Source organism: Bidens hawaiensis, unplaced genomic scaffold, assembly GCF_021521415.1.
Source record: "Bidens hawaiensis isolate Kalapana, Puna unplaced genomic scaffold, B.hawaiensis_p1.1 tig00040202_1, whole genome shotgun sequence".
Taxonomy (NCBI): domain Eukaryota; kingdom Viridiplantae; phylum Streptophyta; class Magnoliopsida; order Asterales; family Asteraceae; genus Bidens; species Bidens hawaiensis.
The window spans coordinates 22,490-44,480 of NW_027497101.1; the positions used below are offsets into that span (position 1 = coordinate 22,490).

General features: G+C 38.4%; 1 protein-coding gene across 1 annotated transcript; it reads right to left on the reverse strand.

Moving 5' to 3' along the window:
- Positions 1 to 3,159: 3,159 nt before the first annotated feature.
- LOC143591949 (uncharacterized) lies at positions 3,160 to 3,675 on the reverse strand. Its single transcript, XM_077071995.1, has 2 exons — positions 3,241 to 3,675; positions 3,160 to 3,195 (listed from the first exon to the last, which is right to left on the reverse strand). The coding sequence occupies exons 1-2, from the start codon at positions 3,673 to 3,675 to the stop codon at positions 3,160 to 3,162; spliced, it is 471 nt and encodes a 156-aa protein (XP_076928110.1).
- Positions 3,676 to 21,991: the final 18,316 nt, after the last annotated feature.

Sequence of the window (21,991 nt, forward strand, 5' to 3'; positions counted from 1 at the left end):
CCATAAACAAATGTAGAATTTGATCCAGAAAAACCATAAATTACACGTTTCGAATACAGTTAATGGCAATTTCATAAAACCTAGTTCGTCATACAATAATCAATTTCAAGCATACAATGCTCACAAAGATCAAATTAAACACATACCATGTATACTATAAAAATCAATTTAGCTTTAACATGAATCAATTTCAGTTAGGGGTCAGTTGTACTTACAATTTTGATCTCGTATGTGTTCAACGACCCATAGATTTAAATTTCGATTTCAAATTTCTAAAATTGAGAGTGGATGAAACCGTTTTTGACATCACGATTTTGGTGGAGCGGGAAATTATGTTATCTACTATTATAATAAACAAAAATATTGGTTGAACACAAACCCCTTAGTTAGTCTAATATTTTGACAAGTGGCACACTCATGTAATTTCTAATTAAATGTATTATTTAAAATACAATTTTAATTAAGATTTAAAACATTCCTTATTAAGCTTATCAATCATCACATCAATATTAAATTTACACATTATACTTAACTATATAAATTATTTAAAATAACAATTTAATTAAGATTTAAAACATTCACTATTTATATTAAATTTACACATTATACTTACATGCATAAATTAGATACGTTAATTACTATCTATTTATTTGATTTGATTTAATTTTTGTTATTGTAATTGAGCTATCAAGAACCCCTTATTGGATATTTCGAACGGTATGTCGCATTTACCATTCTATTTTGTAATTCAGTATAATTCTGTTAATATTCATATTTTTCCCTTTGCTTCATATTTGTTTACAGTTGTTAATAAAATTGCTGCTGATAAACGAAAAGCACGGAAACTAATTTAGGATAATAGAATATCTAAACTGCATGCGTCTACATTAAGGCTTCAATATACTACACTTTTACATACAAACAATAACCGCATATCCTATGGCAAAAAATAGCTTCCTCTTCAAATACGTCTGTTAGACATCAACGTACATCCATCTCTAGCGTCAACGAAAGTATAACTTAATCAGATGTAAATGCTAATGTTGGTATGCATTTAGATATTAAATGTTTTTTTTAATTTTATTATGAATATAAAATTAAAGTTATATAAGAACACATCCACATACAACATTCCAATTTTAGCAATAGTTTTCGTTATTATAGTTTTAACTTTTTAATTTTAGCAGGTTCATCTAATACGAGTAACATTACGAATAACGAACATATAAATGTTGAAGATATTGTTAGGGACCCGTTTGCAGGAATATCTAGAGGTAATATATTTGAGAATAACAAAAATTTAGTACATTTTTTTAACAAAGTTATAATTATTTATTTCAAATCGTGTAACAGATTACTTGGACTATGGTGATCAAAGTTTGACGTGTGGAAGTTGTTACGCAAAATTATTGAAAAATGAAGGAGTGCATGGTAGAACAGATAATAGGATAACAAGTTATTTGTTATGTTGTGGTTATTGCAAGGTTCAACTTCCACGATTAAAAGCTCCTTATATAAACTATAAAAAGTTGTTTACTGGTGTTGGCCTAAAAGCAAAGACTTTTAAAGAATATTCGTCATTACAATTCGATATTTAGTTTTACTTCAATGAGTGAAAAAGTTGATAACTCCATTAATAAGGGTAAAGCGCCAAACATTTTTAGACTTGGTGGACAAAATTATCGTCGTGTTGGAAGTCTTCTACCTCTCCAAGGTGGAAAACCTAAATTCTCCCAACTATACATATACGACAGGGATAGTGAAGTATCAGATAGATAGTATGTGGGTATGCATTTTAAATTTTCATATACATTATAGATTATTATTAATTATTATTATTATTTGGTTTTATCATTGTTTATATATACATTTGTCTAATAATAATAAATTTTTTGTAGTGACACAACCAGGGGATCTACGTCAACTTCAGACTTGATTGATCTGAAAATTATAACAGAATTGAAAAGTATGTTAGACTCTCAAAATGTTTTGGTCAAAACATACAAAATGGTTAGAGATTGTTACAAACAAAATCCAAATTGCAACCTAAAACGGCAATAAGATGGAAGAACATATAACTTACCAACCACATCTGAAGTTGCAGCTCTTATTATTGTAAACATTAATGTTTGTTTTGCAATGACAATCAATAAAAGCCAAAGCCAATCACTTTCTAGGGCTGGTTGATTTCTTAGACAACCATTTTTCGCCCATGGCCAGTTATATGTTGCACTGTTTAGAGTTAAAACAAGATGACTCAAAGTACTCATTTTTTATAAAGATTGTCAAGTTTTAAAAAAGACTGCGAACGTTGTATATAAAGAGATTTTTAGAGAGTTTTGTCATGTAATTCTATTTGTCTTCATTGTAATTTATCAAATGTTTTAAGTGCATATTTAGATTCATTGACTTTTTTATAATATAATTTATCCAACCCGTGTATCACACGGGTACCTAACATAGTAAATAATAAATCAAAGTGTGTTATAATAGAGGAAGAAGTTAAAATTAACGTTGCTCACAAAGCTCGCGACTCGAAACTCGGCCTCATGGCTCGTTCGATAAAAGCTCGGACAAAAATAACTAAAATAATTTTAAACAACCTGAGCTGAGTCGGCTCATTTTTGTAACCGAGCCAAACTAAACCCAGGCTCAGCTCGGGTCATGGCTCGGCTTTTTTATTTATATTTTGAGTTATGGTTTTTTTAATTATTTTTTAAGTTTTTTGCCACAAATCCTTCTCATTTTTATCCCTCTTTATAGAATAGCTTAACTCTTATAATGCATTCAGTTTAGAAAATATGTTAAAACAATTTTTTAGAACTATGATTTATATAGAAAAATATATATACTAAAAACACAAACCGAGTGATTGATGGTTAATAACAGACATTGAAGGTTAATGACAGTCCATTAGGGTGATTGGTGACAGTTTAGGGTTAATATGGGCAATTCAGGTGATTAATAGTCGTTTAAGGTTAATATGGGCATTATGGACAACTAGACTCAACTTTGGTCACTTGCAATCAATAATGACAGACATTAAAGACGTGTAAGAAGTGAAACAAATGAATTGTAGAAAAGGACTTAAGGATTTTAATTATTTCAAAGTTATTATTATCGTATTAATTTTTTTTGAAATGTGACCTTCATTAAAAATTAGTCTAGACGAACTTCTTCAAGAGAGAGAACCGTCTAAAAGCAAGAGAAAAAATTACATCACAGAAAAATTAAAATTACATCAATTTCGCCAATCAACTGATCCCTCTTTATGTCTACTCCTATACCAAAGAAATCCCATGGATTTGACGTCCACAACAATTTGGGCCACATTCGTAGGTTTCCCATTAAATATTTTATATCATTTCTAGCCTTCCACATAGTCCAACACGCCTCAATAATAATTCCATATATCCTCTCCTTTTTAGTGTTAGACTCAGCCAAATATGAGACCATCTTAATAACATCCAAAAGCGAAAAAACAAAAAAATGTGGAATTTTGCACCATTTTGCTAACGCGATCCAAACCCCACAAGCCACCCGACACCCGGAGAACAAGTGATCAACTGATTCTTCTGTTTCCCCACAAAAAACGCATAAACCGTCCCCCACTTGAACATTCCGTCTTCGAAGAGCGTTTTGGGTAGGGAGCCTATCCAAACTCGACCTCCACATAAAGATATTACATTTATTTGGAATCCAACTACACCAACTATAAACAAAACTATCGTCTCTAGGTTAATTACCTTTCAACCATTTATTTCCTTCCTTAACCGAGTATCTACCATCCGACCCTTGCTTCCAAACCCACATGTCTTCATTTCATTTAGGTGCACACTCGATATCAAACGATGACATTCTAATAATTCTTCGACTTCAACATCAGTAGCCGGATATTTATTCCAACTCCATTGAACAACACAATTTTGATTAGCCATAATAAATTTATCCGCTACCGTACACCATTTATTAGACTCTAAACGGAACAACGAGGGAAACAAGTACTTCAGCGGTTCGTTTGTTAACCAAGGATCAACCCAAAACTTTACATTTTTGCCATTACCCATGACTCCACGAATCGTACCAAAAAAGCTATTACCTTGTATTTTCATTCGATACCCATTCTTCACTAATCTTGACCAAGTACCCGGGAACCGGCTACTACAATGAAACATCTCCCATCTTCTTGTTGAACCATGAACCGCGTCGATAACCTTCTTCCATAACGCCTTGTGCTCTATTTAATATCTCCACAGACATTTAAGAACCAAAGCATTGTTACACTCATCCAATTTAGAAAGACCCAACCCACCCTCTTGTTTAGCTTTCGTAACCTTGCTCCAAGCAACCCAATGAATTTTATTCTTTCCTTCACCACCTCCCCAAAGAAATCGCTTAACAATAGACTCTAGCTAGCTTATTAATCACCGCGATCGGAGCTTTATATAAAGAAAAATAATACGAAGGGAGACTTTCAAGAATCGCCTTTATAAGAATAACACTACCGGCCATGGAAAGAACACTAGCTTTCCATCTCGATAACCTTTTGTTGAAAACTTCGATCACCGGGTCCCAATTAGAGATTCGGTTCATATTGGCCCCCACGATTCATATTTCCATCTCGGTTCATATTTCCATCTTGATAACCTTTTGTTGAAAACTTCGATCACCGGGTCCCAATTACCATATTAATTGACTCAATGATATATACCATGCATGCTAGCCTTACTAGGTTTTGTGCAATTGATACAATCATCTATCACAGATAGCGGCATGTATTAACATTACTACTATTTAATGAACTACGAATCTTTTCTTTCTTTTCTGAACTACAAAAGAGTCAACGAATAAAGTCTCGCTACCCGTGGTGACCCAATATAAAAAACAACCCCATCATAAATCTTCACTTCCCCTCTAATTATAAATTGAAAATAGTTGTATCTAATGTATTGAATGATCAACTATTAGCAATCGACAAAATCTTACAGAAAAAGAAATTTTGGGAAATGTGGGCGGATGTGCGTCTTTCCAACGTCAAAATATACATAACTCTACAATACCTTATTAAGTAATGAGATATATATATATATATATATGTAAAACACGAGTTTAATTAGCGGATAGATAGATAGATAGATAGATAGATAGATAGCCTTCAAGTGAATTAAAACCATCTAAACCCTTTAGTGGGAAGATATTTTGTTTCCTAGAAATTAACCAAATTCTAAAATGTTATATGGATAGGTCGAAACACAAATTTCTCATTGTGCAAGGCCTCGTTCATGTATTCTTTTTTGGTTTGCTGCTCGCTTTGGTTTTGTTTATATTTTTTTCTTTTTTTGCACATAATTCTCTATATTATTTTGTAATATCATTAACGAAAAGTTATGATCTTTGCACTTGGATAGGTAGTTGTCAATAAACAAAAAGTACACTTAAAGCTACCCGCAAGTACAAGCAGATGGCAAAAACTAATCATGCATGTTTGTTCACATACATATTTTTCTACGTCAATAATCTCATTTAAAAATTTAATTGTTTAGTCTAATAAAATAATATTTTTATTAAAGGTGCAATTTTTTTCTCGTATTCGGCCTAAAAGTTTTTGAGGACGGCCCTGGAATGACAATTTAAAATTTTGGACGTGTCAGTTTTATGAAGTCTTATATTACAACTAAAGCTACTCCTAAGATTTACAAAGTATAACCAACTGGCAAAAACTAATCTTTGCATGCTTGTTCACATACACCATGTTTCCTTAATTAAAACTAGCACGTGTAGATACTATTTGTATTTGTCTTGGAACAAGAATACCCAAGATTTGTTTTAATAAGATATATTAAATATAAAAACCTTTAGAACTCATATATTAAACAAAATGATTCAATTATAATATATAGGTGAGTAGGCGAGCAACAAGCTGCGCCGCCACCCTTTTTGTTAGAAAAACCCGATCCGACTAAAAACAAAGTTATAGTTCTTTGCCGTCAATAAATTATAAAAAATGTGAAACCAACATTGAAAACAGGAATCTAACAAACTAAAAATCAAGACACCTTTAGGGGGAGGGGGTGGTTGTTTTTTCATCACTTGCAACACCCAATGAGGGTGTTTCATCTCATTCCACCACATTCCATCACTAGTGATGGAATTTAGTGGAAGAGGTGGTAGTGTGATGAATTTTGGTATACATACATACATATATATATATATAGGTTTTTGTGTGAGTGAAAGGAGTGTATTTTGGAGTGTATATATAGAGAGAGAGAGAGGGAGAGATAGAGTTCCATCACTCAAACCCACTTATTCCGTGATCACCATCACGCAAACCACCCCATCACTCGTGATTTTTATTGGGTAAAAATCATCTCTGTTAAAAAAAAAGTGAAAAAGATAATTAAAAAAATGAACTAAAAATATTGAAATTTATATTTTTATCTTCAATTTTGTTTCCATCTAAATAAAAAACCTTTTTAAAACTGTTTTTTAAAAAATAAATTTTTTATTATTTTACAAACCGATTAAAAACTACTATTTTTTTAAGTCTATGTTATTTTTATTTATTGATTTTTAATTGTTTTCAACAATATGTTTTTTCTTATATTAAGAGCATTCAAAAATAGAACTAGATTTAATATTGATACCAATATCGACGTTGCTTAGTCATAATATGTTCGGATAAACATCCGTACTAATACAATACCGGCAATCGAAAAACATACTATACTAAAAAAAGTTGTTGAACAATACCGTTTCGACAAAATCTATACTAGACTGTCAAGAAAAAAAATCATAATTGCGAAAACCATAAAAACGAATGCATACCTATCCCAATAAAACTAATAACAATACTCATGTTGTTCGGTCGGAATCGTCTTAGTTTGTCAAAATACCAGTACATTACCGATACTCATATACAAATTTGTTCTCAACAAAAATTATACCGGAATGTTGAGAAGAAAAAGTTAAACACAACTATGTGTTCTACTATTTTTAAATATTTAACAAACAAAAATAACTTTTACACATAATGATGAAAATATATTTATAAAGAAAAACGAATTTGTTCTACGTAATGAGCATTTTAAATAAAATATATTAATGTCGTTATTTGGCTACATCATGGCTCCGTTAATAATAATTTTTTTATGTTGTATATTAGTTTTAAGCACGATTATATTTTTTGTATAGACTTTTTTATAATCATTTTCTCAATTATTTTCAAGAAACCAGGAAGAAAAATTTAGTAGACATTAATTTTACCAAATAAGATTATGTATGGAAAAGACAAATCTTTATAAATTCACCTATTTTGGTAAATAAGTTTTAAACTCCCCATTTTGGTAAATATTTATTCTTCCCAACCCACATTTTGGTTAAAAACTCAATAAATACACGGTAAAGAAAAATTATATTATATTTTTTTTCTGTTAAACAATGATTATTATTGGGACTAGGGCTATCCACGAGCCATGCCGAGCTAGAGTAAACTCAGGTTTAAGCTCAAAACTTTAACGATTTATCTCTAGTTAGGCTAGTTTATTTAATTATTTTAAATGGATTTAATTTAGGGTCGGCTCAACCCTTCTTGAAGCCTATAACAAAACGAGAATTCGTAGTCTTTTTTTCTTTTTAATTTTATTGTTACAAATCAAAACAACTAACCACAAATATGTTTGTTTTTTCAAATAACTCAAGGTTTATTTCATCATTTAGTATGGTTTTGGTCTAATTTGGAGGACCTATCCAAACGGATACCTAAAACTGTAGCCTTATTTTACTCCCCCATCGACGTCCCTGATTTAAACGTATAGATATTGTGATCTCCTCCTCATCCTGATCCTCCCATTGAGATCAGCCATGTCTTCCCCTTGGTTTATTCCTAACGAATCAGGATTAACTTTATCACATATGATGAAGATGATTGATTTGTTCCGGTTGAATCAAATCCAAAGATCAAACACTAGAGTAGTAACGGAGCTTATAGTTAAGATCCAATAGGGCTACAAATCCTGTTGACATGTCTCCCGACGTAAATCTACTTCAATTAATGATGAAGGTCATTTTGGATCACCTTAACTGTTTGATAGTGATACCTAAAAATCAAAAAGAAATTACAAGTTGCTACAAAATAAAATCTGTTTTTATTTTAATGATTTTCTAAAAGTAAAGATTAAGAAAAATATAGTAGTCATAATTTTACGATCCAAAAATGAATTAGAAGAATTAAGTAGAATTTGAGCTAAGCTTTGTGTAAAGGTTGTTAGTTTGAACATGGAGCTCACCTGGGTTTTCGTCCGCCAGAGAGTTCTGCTCTTGTGATGACACAACGACTGTCAAGTGTCAGTCGACGGTATGATTTTCCGGAGGAACGCCCAAGCCAAACTCTGAAGCCAACGTGAGCATAGTCTGACCAGAGTGGGGCAATGGGGCTCTCATAATTTAAAGAGCTCGGTAGCCTGAATACAAGAATGTCGTAGTTCAAAAAAAGGTAGAAAGATATATAATTATCGATGTAGATGTTATAAAAATTTAAGACGATGCTCTTAATAAGTTATAGCCTTTTATTAATGGAAGAAACATATAATCTATATTTTAAAAATAAATATAAAGACGTAACATTCAAAGGTCTAATTATAACTTGCCTCAGATGTAAAAACAAAAATAGAAGTTTAACATATTTGTAAAGAACAGTGAAATTATATAATTTTGGAATCGAAGTTAAAACGAGGTTGAGTGTGGACAAACAATTACATAAAACTATATGTATAGTCGATAAAGCAAACCAAACGAGTGTTTATACATAATTAAAAACTCAAAATTGATTGTGTATTAAATGACCATCTAATTGGCGTAAGTCAACTGCTCAAAGCCACCGTCCAATCTTAGTAACCCAAAATTACATAAGAGTTAAAAGGCTGTTGCCACAGCCTCACTATCAGGGGCACAACTTAATGGGGGATCCGGGGTGTCCCTTGTCACCCCCGTTTTTCTCTTAATAGGGTAAATTTTCACGATTTCCTCTGAAAATCTTTATAGGTATTACACTATCTTTATAAAATTGAAATGCACCCTCTAAACAAACTAGAAAAGCGGTGGAGTGGCTAAAGCATTAGTTGTTAACATGGATGTCCAAGGTTCAATTCATTTTACAGAAGACTATACATACTAATATTATCCCGAAACTTTAGTTGTCTCAAAATTTGACAGAGTATAAGTTATTATTTTGTCAAGAATTTTTAATATAAAGGCCATGTATAAGCTTAAAATTCCGTATATATAAGTTACAAGCTTGATTGTTGAGATTATGTTTTTTAAAATGCTTCAAGCTTCGTTTTGTTAGAGCGGTTGTTGAAACTTAAATTTGATTTGTAGGTATCATGAATATAAAGAGATATTTTCAAAAAGCACCAGTTGAATAGATCCAAATCACCGACCTAAAAAAATTATATTGTTTGACACAACCCAAACCGAGTCACCGACCCGAAAATTTTTGGGTCCGTGACTTCGGTCACCCCTATGAATTAGCCCAACATTCGCCACTGTTAGCGTCCATTGGTTTTCCACACCCGATTCTATATACTGAAGACCCAACCTGAATGATCGACGCAAAACAACATATCGAAGATCCAACCGCTTATTCTGAGTTGAAATCTTAAAATTCAAGAGATGAGTCTTTTTGTTATTAATTTTTTTATTTTTAGTTCAACAAGGTAAATGATGAGCGTACCTCACTTTGTTATTGACTGTGTGTAAAAACCGTTGTCTATTTGAATTTAATTACTTGTCATAGAGATTTAAGGTTGTTTACAAGTCAAGTCAGGACCAACTCGGGCTTGGCTCAACTTGGTCTTAAAATGGAAATTTATTATTATTCAACATATTTTAGCAAAATAAATCAAACATAATTTATAAAGGTGTTAGAGTTCAAGTGATTACTCCGATACGAAGAAATAGAGTTGAAAGTACGATACCCGAACACTCAGTTTGTAACATCAATTTGCAATAAGGTACGTAGTAGAATACATGAAATAAAAAACCAAATTGTTGCATTAAAAGGTTAAAATTCGTGGTAAACGCCTATAGTTGTGCTCTCGCGTTGACAACAAATGTTCACGCGTAGTTGCTATTAAAACGTTTAGGGGTTATGATAAAGCTTTTGGATATAGTTTGGACAAATATGTTACAAGGTGTAAGTTAAGAGACCATTTGTGACAACTTTAAAGTTAAGGGACCATAATGTAAGTTGTAAAAGTTTCTTGTAGGTTACATTTAAAGAATAGGAATGGCATACACATGTAATTAATGTAGGATTGGGGTAATGTCTTAACTTCTCATGTAATATATAACCCCTCCACCAACTCTACTTCTAAACACCTAACTCCCTTGCATGTTGAAGATCACCAATGTTGTTTATCAGCCTCACTAGATGTAAAAGGGTCAGTGCTATTCTTTTTACGAGATCAATGATATTGGGGCGGATCTTGGTGATTACTTGCAACGTCCTACGTGTTTCAATGGGGGATATTTGCACATTTTTTCAGGCGTCTCGTTCATGTTGGGTTTAGTTATAAAGGAGATGAGGTTTTCATTACTTTATCAATGGTTTTGCAAGCCCCATACAGTCCCACCACGTACTCAACCCCCTTTTCAAAAGTTCATTATCACTTAAAAGGATCTCCTTAGGAACTTTATATAATTGAAATAAGTTGTGTGAATGTGAAAACGGTTGGTTATGTAAACGTGTATAGGCTGGTCTGGCCCGATGTTTAGACAGAGGAGAAACTTATGATAACACAAAGGCTTTGGCACGAAAAAAGTCGTCTTTCCAACACTGCGTTTTTTGTCGACTTGACCAGCGATCTTGATGATATTTCATGTAGAATATTTTCTCTAAGTTATCATAAGTTTACATGGGGATGGATGAGAATGTCTTTAATGTTGCTAAACGGTGCTTCACGACTTTTAAGTTCAGAGTTTTTGATAAGGAAATTCACTAATTTTATGCTCGACATAAAGATACCCAAACGCTTATCGTGTTGGAAGGAGTTACTTATCGTGTTGTTTAAAGGGTTGATCGACCATTGGAAACAGCCGAGGGGGTGGTCTAATTTGAGGGTGACCTATGATGAAATGAATTTAGCTTACAAACTTGTTGGAAACCATTAACAATTTTGGTTGCTTGAGTTTTTTTTAAACGTTGGATCTCTATCGTTCTCTGTTTATAAATGATACTTGTGTTGTTTCTGACAAAGTTATGCTTTGAGAATTTGCATGACAAATTTTCAACGTGATGGAAGATTTTGTCTAAATTGGACATGATCTTCTTCATCATCATCAATAGCTTCATCGACATCAACATCATATTGCCTACACACAATTTAAATATAAATAAATATGTGTGTATAGATTTAGAAAACTTTACTAGTTGGAAAAGTTCAACAATACATATACTTAACAATATATTTATAAATCGTTTAGGTTCATTTTTGTCTTTATATAGTCAAATACAGGGGATGGTTCATGTATTTTTTAATCTTAACATGAGAACGTAGAAAATAATACTAATTTATTAAAAAATGAGAACGTAAGAAACAATACAAACTATAATACCATTCTACATAAACAATGATTTATAATAACAAAGAAAAAAATCTAAAAAATCAAAATGAAGAACAAAATAATAACAGCAAATACCAACATATACTTATAACAACAAAAGAAAAAAAATCTAATAATAACAACAAAATAAAAATCGCAAATACTTATAACGTCTCACAATCGAAAATTAGCAGATACTAACATAAAATAGCAGCAAACATCTATAAAAATAAACCTAATGATAACAGCAAATTTGTTCTCACTGTTTTCATATTAAGAATAAAATGTATTTTATTATGTTTATATATACATCTTTGGAAAAATGTTTTCACTAGGTAAAATATAGCTTTCATATTTTTATTAAACGGTTTACGTAATTAAATATAGTTTCTTGAACATAACACTTATTATAAAAGTTACACTTTTGTAAACTGATCATTTTATTGAATTTCTTTATAAACTTTTTATATCTAGTTTTCATATTTTAAAACAAATATGTTTTCAAGAAGACTAAAGCAATCTCTTTTATAACTCCAACTATTTCAACTAATTAGTTAGTGTAGGTTTAACGACAATATATTTCTTAACTTGTCTACAATTTTCACTTGGATGAACTACACAACTTATACTAATTGTGTAAAGAGAGACTTAGAATAGTGTTCATGCCACTAGACTATGAAGTTTCTAGTGAGGAAATGAAGATGATCTTGTGCACTTGCATTTGACTCCAACTCCTAGAACTTGATTATACTTTCTTAAGACTTGGCTGTGGGTTTGATGAACAAGGGTGGAATGTGTGTGTGTGTGTAGTTTAAGCCGTAGAGAGGAAGGGATGGAGAGACTTGAGTGAGTTGTGTGTTGTAAGTTTTTAACTATGCCTCCACTAAATTTTTCTTTTTTTTATTATCTCCTAAGTCACTAAGGGCCAAGGCTGAACACATTTCCTTGGCTTTTAACTTTCTTATATCCACTTATGTGAAAACACTACTATTGGTATTTTTTTTGTCCTTTCATCTCTAGACCATAGTACACTACTTTTGAATTCTTTATCAAAGTTGATATGTTGATGGGACTTCACATGCATGCTTGCAGGGAATAGACAACGGATTTGTAGGGTTAGTTTTACTTTTCTTCCTAGACATTTATTTTTAATATCCTTTTGGTGAAATATCTCCGGTTAGAGTATTTTTATTCCTAGCTTGAATGTGCATACCACCTTTTTTTTTAAAGTCTTTACACTATTTCATGAAAGTTTGGAGAAGTATGCTTGTCTTGGTATTACAAGATATGGTCAGCTATACGAACCGATTATTATATTAAACTAGTATATATGTGAGTCTGTGACCCATTCAGTATTTAATTAGTTTAGATTACATACACTAATAGTTAAGTTCTAATATAATTTGAGTTGAACATTGAAGAAACACTAAGTGACCCCGGGCAGATTACAGATAATCTGGGGGTTAAGTAGATGTTTCCCACGAGGGGTTAGGTCCGGCAAAGATGGTTGTTCTTCAGATGACCTGCAAAACAGACACCGTGAGCTCGTCACTGAGAATGGGGGTACCTCCTTGTGACCACCCTCCGGCGTGAGAATCAAACTAGATTGCTCTTGAATATAAGTGTATATTAAGAGAAATGACGAGCGCAGATATGATGGTATGAGATAAGATGATAATACCGTTCCAAGGTGTTGGAGTATTTATAGCCGAAGGTAGGTTTCCAAGCAGGTACAAGCCGGCTGAATAGTATTCCTGTTCTGCCATCTGTGGGCTACGCACGTGTCATGCTGGTGGCTGGTGGGTAGGCAGCGGCTGATAGTGACCAGGCCGGCTGTGTACTATTCCTGTTCCACCAACTGCAGGCTATGCACGTCCTCCGACAGGCTGGTGAGTAGGCAGCGGCTGATAGTGACATACAGTACAAGAGCGTGCTGCTCGTCATACTGTTGTCAATGAGCTGTCGTATCTTTGGTCAGATCTTTTGTCCATACCTCGTCAGGTTACAGTACAAAAGATCCTCCAGTATCGTACGGACTGGCTCATTTGGGCTGGAGTTTTCCCGGCTTTGTGCGGGAGTGTTCCCGGCTTTGTGCGGGAGTGTTCCCGGCTTGCTCACTCCTTCTTCAGGTGACATTACTGAATTATTTAATAGTTAAGTGCCTTGTGCGTGTAGCCTTGCTGCGCGGGTAGCCTTCCCTGATGGCTAGTATCCGTTGCTGCGGGAAACAGGCGGAGTACGTCGACCATTGGGAGGCTTTTCCTGCGGGAACAGCTTGCGTACTGCGCGTAAGGACGTCACGTCTCTGAGCATGGTGGGTCCTGCGGATCCAGTTGGTTTCTGCGCAGAACGTCTCTTTTCAAGGTGAGTCTTTGCGAGTTTAGCCTTTGCGCAGACGTCCCTGTTGCAGGTGAGTCTTGCGGGTTCAACTGCGCAGACGTCCCTCTTTGAGGTGAGTCTTGCGGGTCCAACTGGGCTCTGCTGGGACCTACCTCTTCAAGTCCCCCCAGTCCAACGAACCCTAGACCAAGCAGGAAGCCGGCCTTTTCCCCATCCTCGTGAGAAGCGTTGAGGGCTGCGCTCATAGCATCGTCATAAGACGTATCAGCAAAGGACCCGATGCACAACCTACAAGAAAATATACAAGTATCAAAACCTTTTCTATTTACAAAGAAAAGCGTGAAGACATTATGAAGCTAAGCTTACCTGAGACAACGCTTCTCGAAGAAGCCATTCCTTGGCAACCAGAGCTTCTTGGAGGGCGGCTTGAGCTTGGTTACAGGCGCGTTCGGCTTCACTTTTATTGAGGTTGGCAAGCAACACTTCCTTTGCAGCAGTCTCTTCAACGCCCTTTAGCTTCCGCTCAGTGTGGTCAAGCACGCCCCCTCTGGTCCAGGATCTCTTGGAGCTTCTTCGCGTCCTCCATCGCCAAGGCATCATGAGCCTGTTGGAGCGCCTCTAGTTTAGCTTTAAGTTCCTCATTCTCGAGGCGTAGAGGCTCAGCAACAGCTTCAGCCTTGGTGGCCCTTTCAGTTGCGTTCCGAGCAGTTTCCTTAGCCAGCCGAAGCTGTTCGTTAACAGCTTGGGCAGCCTTGGAACGGGCCTCGAGACGGGCCTGAACTTCAACTTCAAGAGCCTTGAACGCCTTCTCCTTCTCCGCAGCAGTGGCGGAGAGCCTCCTATTCTCCTCCGGACAGCCCGCGCCTGAGCTACTTCTTGAATGCGAGCTGCTTTTAACTTGTCGTTTTCACGACAAAGCAGCTCGACGCGCGGCTGCATCCGGGTCAGGAGAACCCGAAGCTCATTGGTTAGCCTACCCCTCCTGGTAGCTAGCCATGGCTTCCCCCAACGCACCACTGGGAGCTGCGTGACGAGCCCACTCCACGCACTCCACAGGTGTGCAAAGGGTTGTTCCTCGGCGGATGTTCCATCGTGGAACATACACTTCATTGGAATCCGACACTGCAAAAAACAAAAAGCAGTTAGGAAAAGATGATAAAAAAAAAAGAGGCCAAAAGAACCCTACGCACCTGTAGGGTCAACAATAGGCCGATAGCCCGCCAAACCCATCACCTGAACCCAAGGGAAATCCATTCAAGAGGTCAGGCAGATGGGAAGGAGGCAGAGGTTGGCGATAAGCCCCAAGCATACCTGAAGGATCGGCTGTAGCTGCCGACGTCGGAGGCATGGAGGCCGCCGCGGTAGAAACCAACGGAGGTGAACTCACCGGAGGTGAACTCACAACCGTGGTCGCCGTTGCGGAATGCGCAGAAAAAGTAACCGCCGGCTCAGTGAAAGATGCGGTAAATATGGCACTGAAAGCCGGCGGTGATGTCATCACAGTTGGAACAGTTGGCTCAACGGGGTGAGCAACTGAACCAACGGAAGCAGGCGCAGCCGCCTGGGTCGTCGCCTCAGGTAGGCTGACCAAGCCTACCGTCATGGGTCCGGAGGTACTCCTCCCCGCTCCACCCTGGAATGCGGTAGCATCCACGCCTACAAAGAAGATAAAAGTATTAATGATGGAAAGCTATAAAGTTAAAAATAAAGGAAGTTTGTACTTACGGGTTTTCTTGAGCCTAAAAGTGCGGACAAGGCGGGGACGAACCCGATGGTGTCACACCCGGCCCTGAGCGGCGGAAACAGCCGGGCTGCGCGCGAGTGGAATTGATACTTAAGCACGGGCCATTGCAAACATTCAAAGTAAGATTTTCATTGCGCATGAAAAGTTTAATACAAATACATTACATTGTTTAAAAATTACATAAAAACATCCAAGTATAAAAATTGTTGAAGATTTCCACGCCATATCTCCATGCGCGGCGGGAACAACCACGCGCATCGAAGGGATCGAACTAAAATCTTCCAAAAAGCTAGTTTAGATGTTCAGCGTGAGGTGCTCTAAGTGTGACTCCATGCGCTACCTAGTTATCTCCTGAAAGACACGTAAAAACATTTGAATCAGTATAAACTGAGTGAGTTCACAAGTCTTAGTAACTTGATAAATCGTATTGCATCATAATCTTGATACAAATCATTCTGAAACGTAATTCTGATAGCATCATTAAAACACATGCTTGGTAAAACATAGTTCTATCAAGATATTCTGATAAAATCGTTCCGCGGGTTACGCGCGAACATTTCAGGGAACTGTGCTCGTCTATGCAAAGTGGCGCTGCCACTACGAGCTAAAATAAGTAATACCGTCCCGCGGGTTACGCGCGAACGTTCCAGGAACATGTGCTCGTCCATGCAAAGTGGCGCTGCCACTACGAGCTAAAATAATAATTCCGTCCCGCGGGTTACGCGCGGACGTTGTGCCGGAAAACAAGGCGCTCGTCCATGCAAAGAGGCGCGACCCCCTACGAGCGGGCTCAAAACCCATAGTCCTGCCCCATGACCATACTAGGCACTCGTCCATGCAAAGAGGTGCGACCCCTACGAGTGGGTGGATCAAACCAGCAGTCCCTACCCTTAGAGTTCCAATGGTAAAGTGATCACTTACTCGAGTTCTAGCGCACATACATCGAAAACCTTAGATAACCGTTTGCATTACTCATCATGAAACATAACTTAAACACATAATCGCTTGCATAGCTTGTAAGTATACCATGATAAAACATTATTTAAGTACGTGTCCCTCGCCCCGAAAACAGTTTAAAAATAGTGAAAACAGTGAAAATATGGGCTGTGAGACTCACCTGTGGTTCTTGTTAAGGGATTAATCGAGATTCGGGTTTTCTTGGTGTTGGCCTCGGAATCGAAGGTCTAGAATACGATTAAATAACAAGTATATATATTAAGATCAAGAAATAGGAGAATATAAGGGTGGGATAGTAGGTCTCAAGGTTATATTCTCGGCTTACCTAGTAACAGGATCGGAGCTGGAAACAACGGATGCTTGGGAGAGGATTAGTGCAAGTTTGTAGTTCTTTGAAGTGTGTTTTGAGTGATAGTTTAGGTTACATATTTATAGGCAAACTCAAGGGAACACAATCCCTTGCTTTAGGGGATTGAAATCTTTTCATATCTAGGTGTAATGATGATAAAGTATGGAAATTATTATTGTTTATTGTTTACTTAAAAGTGGAGGAGTGGACAAAAGATCTTGATTTGATTTGGACAGGACATGCAGGTCTGGGGTTGGTGAGAATAGGGTGGCTGACAGTTGACTTTTCATGTTACAGTGTGCTTTTTCAGGTACTTTTGTCAGTGTACAGTAAAAAGTGGAAAATCTCTGAAACACGCTACTGTTTCCTTTTGGGCGGGAGTAATCTCCTTATGTCTGGAGAATAGACAGTGTTCTGTGCGCATCACTTTGTGCGCATAGCTTTCTGCGTGAAGGGACATTTCTTTGCTGCGGGTAGGTGCGTAACCTTCTCGCAGTTGGGGATATTGAGTTTCATTTGTAGATTCTCCAGGTGGTCTTGGTATTTCAACATAGTGATCAGTCATGTTGAAGTCAATTCCATCTTGGAGCTTCAGACAAACTAGCTCTCAATGTTCCCCGCCATGCGGGGAGGTTAGTTCCCTTCCGCACGCGCATAAACGATTTAGGATGCACCCGCCTTAGCATCATGCGGGATGGTCAACCCATGGACAACATAACGTTAAGTTACATGAAAACATAAAGCCAAAACATTCGCGCATGGCGCATATAACATATGCTCACGCTGGTTCTTAACATGGTGCGCTCGCGCAGGGCGCACATAACAAATGCACGCGCTGACTAACATGGCGCGCTCGCGCAGGGCGCACATAACAGATGCACGCGCTGACTAACATGGCGCGCTTCGCGCAGGGCGCACATAACAGATGCACGCGCTGACTAACATGGCGCGCATAATATTTACAATCACCTAATTATTAGGTTGATTACTTAGTTTAAGGGATTGGGAATTTACCGGGTGTCACATTCTCCCCTCGTTAAACGAATTTCGTCCCGAAATTTAGGAGACGTTGCTGGCAGAAGCCATGCTCTGAAAGAGGTGTGGGTATTTCTTGCGCATTTGGTCTTCTCTTTCCCAAGTGAATTCAGGCCCACGCCTCGAGTTCCATTGAACCTTTACTAACTTGATTTTGCTCCTGCGTAACTTTTGTTCTTTCCAATCGGTTACTGCTATAGGTTCTTCTACGAAGTGCAGCTGTTTGTCGATGTGAATCTCTTCCAACGGCAAAATCAACGTTTCGTCAGATAAGCACTTTTTGAGGTTGGACACATGAAACGTATCATGAACTCCACTGAGTTCATCGGGTAAACGGAGTTTATAAGCAACCGGACCGATCCTTTCCAGGATCTCGAATGGTCCAATGAAGCGCGGATTTCAACTTTCCTCGCTTGCCGAAACGGGGGACTCCTTTCCATGGAGAGACTTTCAACAGTACTCTATCCCCTACTTGAAACTCCAATGGTTTTCTTCGCACATCTGCGTAGCTCTTCTGTCTATCGCGCGCTGTCTTAAGGCGATCCCTTATCTGAAAAATCTTGTCTGTTGTTTCTTGGATCAATTCTGGACCCAGTCATTTGCTTGTCACCCACTTCAGCCCAGCACAGTGGGGATCTACACTTGCGCCCATACAAAGCTTCGAACGGCGCAGCCTTGATGCTTGTGTGATAACTGTTGTTGTAAGAAAATTCAACCAATGGGAGATGAGTATCCCAGCTACCTCCGAAATCGATTGCGCACAGCGCGTAGCATGTCTTCCAATGTCTGGATTGTTCGCTCGCTTTGCCCATCCGTTTGAGGATGATACGCCGTACTCATGTCAAGACGAGTACCTAAAGCCCCTTTGTAACGATCTCCAAAACCTTGATGTGAACCGACTATCTCTATCAGAAATGATGGACACTGGGACTCCATGCTTTGAAACTACTTCTCGAATATACAGTCGGGCTAACTTTTCCATCTTATCGGTTTCCTTGATCGGCAGGAAGTGCGCTGACTTAGTTAGCCGATCCACAATAATCCATATTGAGTCATAACCCCCAGGTGTCCTTGGCAGTTTGGTGATGAAGTCCATAGAGATTTGTTCCACTTCCACATGGGAATTTCTGGCTGCTGAAGCAACCCTGATGGTTTCTGATATTCAGCCTTTACCTTCGAACACGTCAGGCACTTACTGACATACGTCGCGATGGCGCCTTTAAGATTGGGCCACCAATACAGCGTTTTAACATCTTGGTACATCTTGTCTGCGCCAGGATGTACGGAATACCGCGTCTTGTGAGCTTCGTTCAATACCTGCTCGCGCAATCCTCCCTTGAGAGGGACCCATATGCGGTTAGCGAAATATAGATTGCCGTTCTCTTTAAGTTCCAAATTCTTAACCATACCCCCAAGGCATTCGTTTTTGACAAACTCTGGTTTCAAGGCTTCTTGCTGAGCGTCTCGGATGCGGGTAGAGAGATCTGCGTGAATGGTCAACCTTAGAGCCTTGACTCGTAGCGTTTTTATTCGCTCCTTCCTACTTAGCGCGTCTGCTACCACATTCGCCTTTCCAGGGTGGTACTTAATTTCACAATCATAATCGTTCAACAACTCCACCCATCTTCGTTGCCTCATGTTTAAATCCTTTTGATCAAATATATGTTGAAGGCTCTTGTGATCCGTAAAGATTATACACTTTGTACCATAGAGGTAATGGCGCCAAATCTTTAGCGCGAAGACAACCGCTCCAAGTTCTAAATCATGCGTTGTGTAGTTCTTTTCATTGGTCTTGAGTTGGCGTGAGGCATACGCTATGACTTTGTCTCGCTGCATAAGGACAACATCCAAGTCCCTGATGTGAAGCGTCGCAGTAAACGACAATGTCATCCATCCCCTTGGGCAAAGACAAAATTGGCGCACTACATAACTTCTGTTTCAACATTTGAAATGCTGTTTCCTGATTTTCGCCCCAAACAAACTTCTTGTCTTTCTGAGTTAGCGCGGTCAGAGGTAGAGCTATTTTGGAGAAGTTCTCAATGAAGCGTCGATAGTAGCCAGCTAGTCCTAGGAATTGCCTCACCTCAGTTGGGGTTTTTGGCGCTTCCCAGTTTTCGATGGCCTTGACTTTGGAAGGATCAACGTGAATTCCTTTCTCGTTTACAACGTGACCGAGAAAGTGAACTTCTCTAAGCCAAAACTCGCACTTGGAAAACTTCGCATACAACTTTTCTTTCCTCAACAATTCCAAAATCAATCTCAGGTGTTGCTCATGCTCGGCCTTGGTCCGTGAGTAAATCAGAATATCATCTATAAACACAATCACAAACTTGTCCAAGTATGGTTTGCACACGCGATTCATCAGATCCATGAACACAGCCGGCGCATTAGTTAGCCCGAAAGGCATCACTAAGAACTCATAATGGCCGTATCTAGTTCGGAAGGCTGTTTTCGGCACATCTTCCTCATGGACCCTAAGTTGGTGGTATCCTGACCGTAGATCTATCTTCGAATAATAACTGGATCCCTGCAACTGGTCAAATAAGTCGTCAATCCTCGGTAAGGGGTACCGATTCTTGACTGTCAGCTTGTTCAGCTCCCTGTAGTCAATACACATTCTGAACGAACCATCCTTCTTCTTAACAAACAGTACTGGAGCTCCCCAAGGTGAAAAGCTTGGGCGTATGAAACCCTTATCCAATAGTTCCTGTAACTGATTGGATAGCTCTTGCATCTCAGATGGAGCTAATCGATAAGGCGCTCGAGCTACTTGGCGCAGCTCCCTGGGACTAAATCAATACGAAACTCGACTTGTCGCGGCGGCGGTAATCCGGGCAAATCTTCAGGAAAAACTTCTGGAAATTCGCGCACTACTGGTAAGTCTTCAATTCTTCGCTCATATCTCCTTTCTTCTCTACGACATGCGCCAGGAAGGCGTAGCACCCTTTCCTTAGGCACTTTCGCGCCTTTAGGCACGAAAATCAGTTTCGTCGCAACTCCCCTTCTTTCCCCTTGAATTACCAAGGTTTCTCCGTTCAACAGTGGGATCCGAACCTGCTTCTCATGGCAAATAACTTCCGCGCGGTTCTCGACTAACCAATCCATACCTACCACAATGTCAAAACTTCCCAAGTCTATTGGCAACAAGTTAATATTGAACCCGTGACCTCCCATGACTATAACACATTGTTCAGTTCTTTCGTTCGCGCATAACTGCCTACCATTGGCTAGTTCTATAGTATAAGGCGTGTCTAGCCTACTGGTTGCTAGGCCTAGGGAGTCTTTAAACTCAGCGGATATAAAACTTAGGTCAGCGCCAGTATCAAATAAGACAGATGCAAAATGTCCGTTAAGCAAAAACGTACCGGTTACCACATTCGGCTCTTCTTTAGCTTCGCCTGCGCCGATCACAAAAGCTCTCCCGCGAGCTTGGTTCCCCTTTTGCGGGCAATCCCGACTAAAATGCCCTGGCTTCCCGCATGCGTAGCAGTTGTCGCTTGCTCCAGCTTCTCTGACAACGGCAATTCATCGTCTTGTGCCCTGGTCTGCCACATTTGGCACATTCGATTCTTGCGCATTCACCCTCGTGGTGATACTTGCATTTGTTGCACCATGGGCGAGGCCCGCTGTATCCTTTTCGTGGTGGCTCCGCGGCCTGAATCGCGTAAACCCTTGCGCTTTCCTGCTTCTTGAACGGTGGCTGCTTGGAGTCGGACCCTCGGTGGTGAGAGTTCCATTTCCTCTTGGGATCAGAGGTTCGCTGCTCGATTCCGCGCGTAGTCAACATACCCGCACGGATCGTATCCCTTGTAAGGGTGATGGCCCGCGCTACCCGCCTCATCAAAGGTTGGAGGCGCTGCGGCGTTGAGCGGAACCCTAACAACAGGAGGTAACCCAAAAATATACCTCTCGATCTTCTTTTCCTCCGTGTTTGCCATGTCTGGCACCAACTGGCAAAGTTCGTT

Coding starts and splice junctions, on each gene's coding strand:
- LOC143591949 (XM_077071995.1), bottom strand. CDS start 3,675: ATGTGGAGGTCGAGTTTGGATAGGCTCCCTACCCAAAACGCTCTTCGA. Junction 3,196..3,240: donor AGTTGATTGGCGAAATTGAT/GTAATTTTAATT, acceptor TCTTGCTTTTAG/ACGGTTCTCTCTCTTGAAGA.